At 53.8% G+C, this 1953-nt stretch overlaps 1 protein-coding gene across 1 annotated transcript in view; it reads right to left on the bottom strand.

The window, feature by feature from the left end:
- Positions 1–248: 248 nt before the first annotated feature.
- Positions 249–1953, bottom strand: part of SLIT3 (slit guidance ligand 3) — a gene marked incomplete at its 5' end in the record, with an annotated part of 712261 nt that continues 710556 nt past the window's right edge. The window contains one exon of the mRNA XM_004697123.2: positions 249–579. Within this exon, the coding sequence (XP_004697180.1) occupies positions 344–579 (236 nt within the window). The remainder of the gene's footprint in view (positions 580–1953) is intronic.

Raw genomic sequence — 1953 nt, 5'->3', positions numbered from 1 at the left:
TTTAAAACAGTTTTTATTAGTCTTTTTATTTCCCTTAAAACTTTTAAACAGCTTGTTTATAAAAACGCAACCAATACAACAACACAAAACAAAAACTCGGTAAAAATAACTCACTATATGGTACATGTACTCAGACGGGTGTGATATATTTATATAATAGAAGATGAAAATAGTCACTTTCCATAATAAAAATAAGTTCTATTTTTTTTTGTTTATTTTACAATATACTTAATATTCTCTTCTTTCTCTGTCTTCCTCTGAATCTCCGGGGTTGGGGGGTGGGGGGTGGCGGTTCCACGAGGCCGCCCCGCCCCGGCGAGCTGGAGTCCCAGAGGGGCGGGGCTTAGGAGCACGGGCGGCAGCCGCACTCCAAGTGTCTCTCCACCTCCTCCACGAATGAGGAGCCGTCCGTGCACTGGAAGACGTACTTCCGCCGCTTGCTGCGGGTGGGCTGGCAGCACTGGGGCCCGCAGCCCCCGCGGCATTCCATGATGGGCACCTTGGAGGCTGTGGCGCAGGACGCGTAGCCTTTCTGGCGGCGGATCACCTCGCGGACCACCTCCCCCAGGCACGGGTTCTCTGCAGAAGGCACCAGAGGGAGGGTCAGGGCTCTGGTCACGCGGAGGGCTCTGACGGGGCGGGAGGGGGCCGTACCCTGAGAGCAGGCCCACTTATCCATTCACCCCTCCACCCACCCGCGTGTGCAAGCATGCATGCACAGGACAGTTCCACAGGCATGACGCTCCTCGTCTGAGCCAGACTCGACGGTGACCAGGGCAGGCTTGGATCACGTCCCGAAAGAACTTTCAGTCCCAGTGCAGGGTTTGTAAACGTGGAGGCTGCGCGCTCAACCGCTCCTCGGACAGGTTTGGCTTGCCTTATGCAAGCTCACAAAAATGAAATTAAGTGGAACATTCAAAACCAGGAGATTTCATGTAAATTTTTTGGCTTCTTAGAAAACCAGAGATCTGGCATAGCTAGTCCGCGCTAGCTCCACATGGCAATGATGGGCTGACTCGGGGGGCTTCAGGCAGAGCAGGGGTCCTCTCTCGCATTCTCCATCAAGTCCACGGTGACATAGAGTGACCATGAGGGACAGCGCAGGTCTGCCCCTGTGTGTTTCTGAGACGGTAACTCTTTACAATGAGCAGAAAGCCCCGTCTTTCTCCCAAAGAGCCTTCTAGCTTTTCCCAATCCCCACTGCTGCCAGGAGCCTGTTCTCTTTGGTTTAGAGCCTGGGCACTAATGATACCATCACTGAAGTGAATGTATATGTAATGAGGAAGTAAGAGGCAGACATCCCCCATAAAGGAGCCTGTTTGTGCCAGGGCACACTGCTAAGGAACTCCGTCTAGCCTGGGGCCAGGGGTGCTTGTTTGCGACGCGGTTAAGGGCTCACGTTAACAAGACACAGAGTGTGGGGTGAGCATTTTCAGAAGTCCTGGGGGAGCAGTGGTTCCACATTAGGCTGTTCACAAAAGGTCAGTAGTTCAAAACCACCAGCCGGTCCCCGAGAGAAAGACCGGGCTTTCTACTCATCGTAAAGAGATACGGTCTTGGGACCTCACAGGGGCAGTGCTACCCTGTGCTTTAGGGTCACTGTCCATCACCATTGACTCGACGGCAGTGAGTGGGGTTTTTGGTTTGGGGAAGGATGGAGAGGGGTCTCCTATGGCTGCCTGAGAGTCCAGGTCCCTGCCTCATTGCTCGCTCCTCTCCTCTCTGCTGTCCTCACTGCCTGAGACAATGCCTGGTGCACGCACGGCACTGGAGTCTCAGCCCCCCAGCCTCAGACAAGTCACGCGTCCTCTCCGAGCCCTGTTTCCTTGTCTGGGAAATGGTGACACAGGTCAATGACCTGTCCTTCCCATGACGTCAAGGCTGCTCCAGGCAGGAGGGGCAATGGAGAATGGCCACACGCTTGATGCATGGAAGAGCTCAGGTGTGTTCATA

The sequence above is a fragment of the Echinops telfairi genome, unplaced genomic scaffold (genome assembly GCF_000313985.2).
Source record: "Echinops telfairi isolate 266 unplaced genomic scaffold, ASM31398v2 ScPeMD7_7469;HRSCAF=8507_0, whole genome shotgun sequence".
Classification (NCBI taxonomy): domain Eukaryota; kingdom Metazoa; phylum Chordata; class Mammalia; order Afrosoricida; family Tenrecidae; genus Echinops; species Echinops telfairi.
This window is presented reverse-complemented; position numbering and strand designations above follow the sequence as displayed.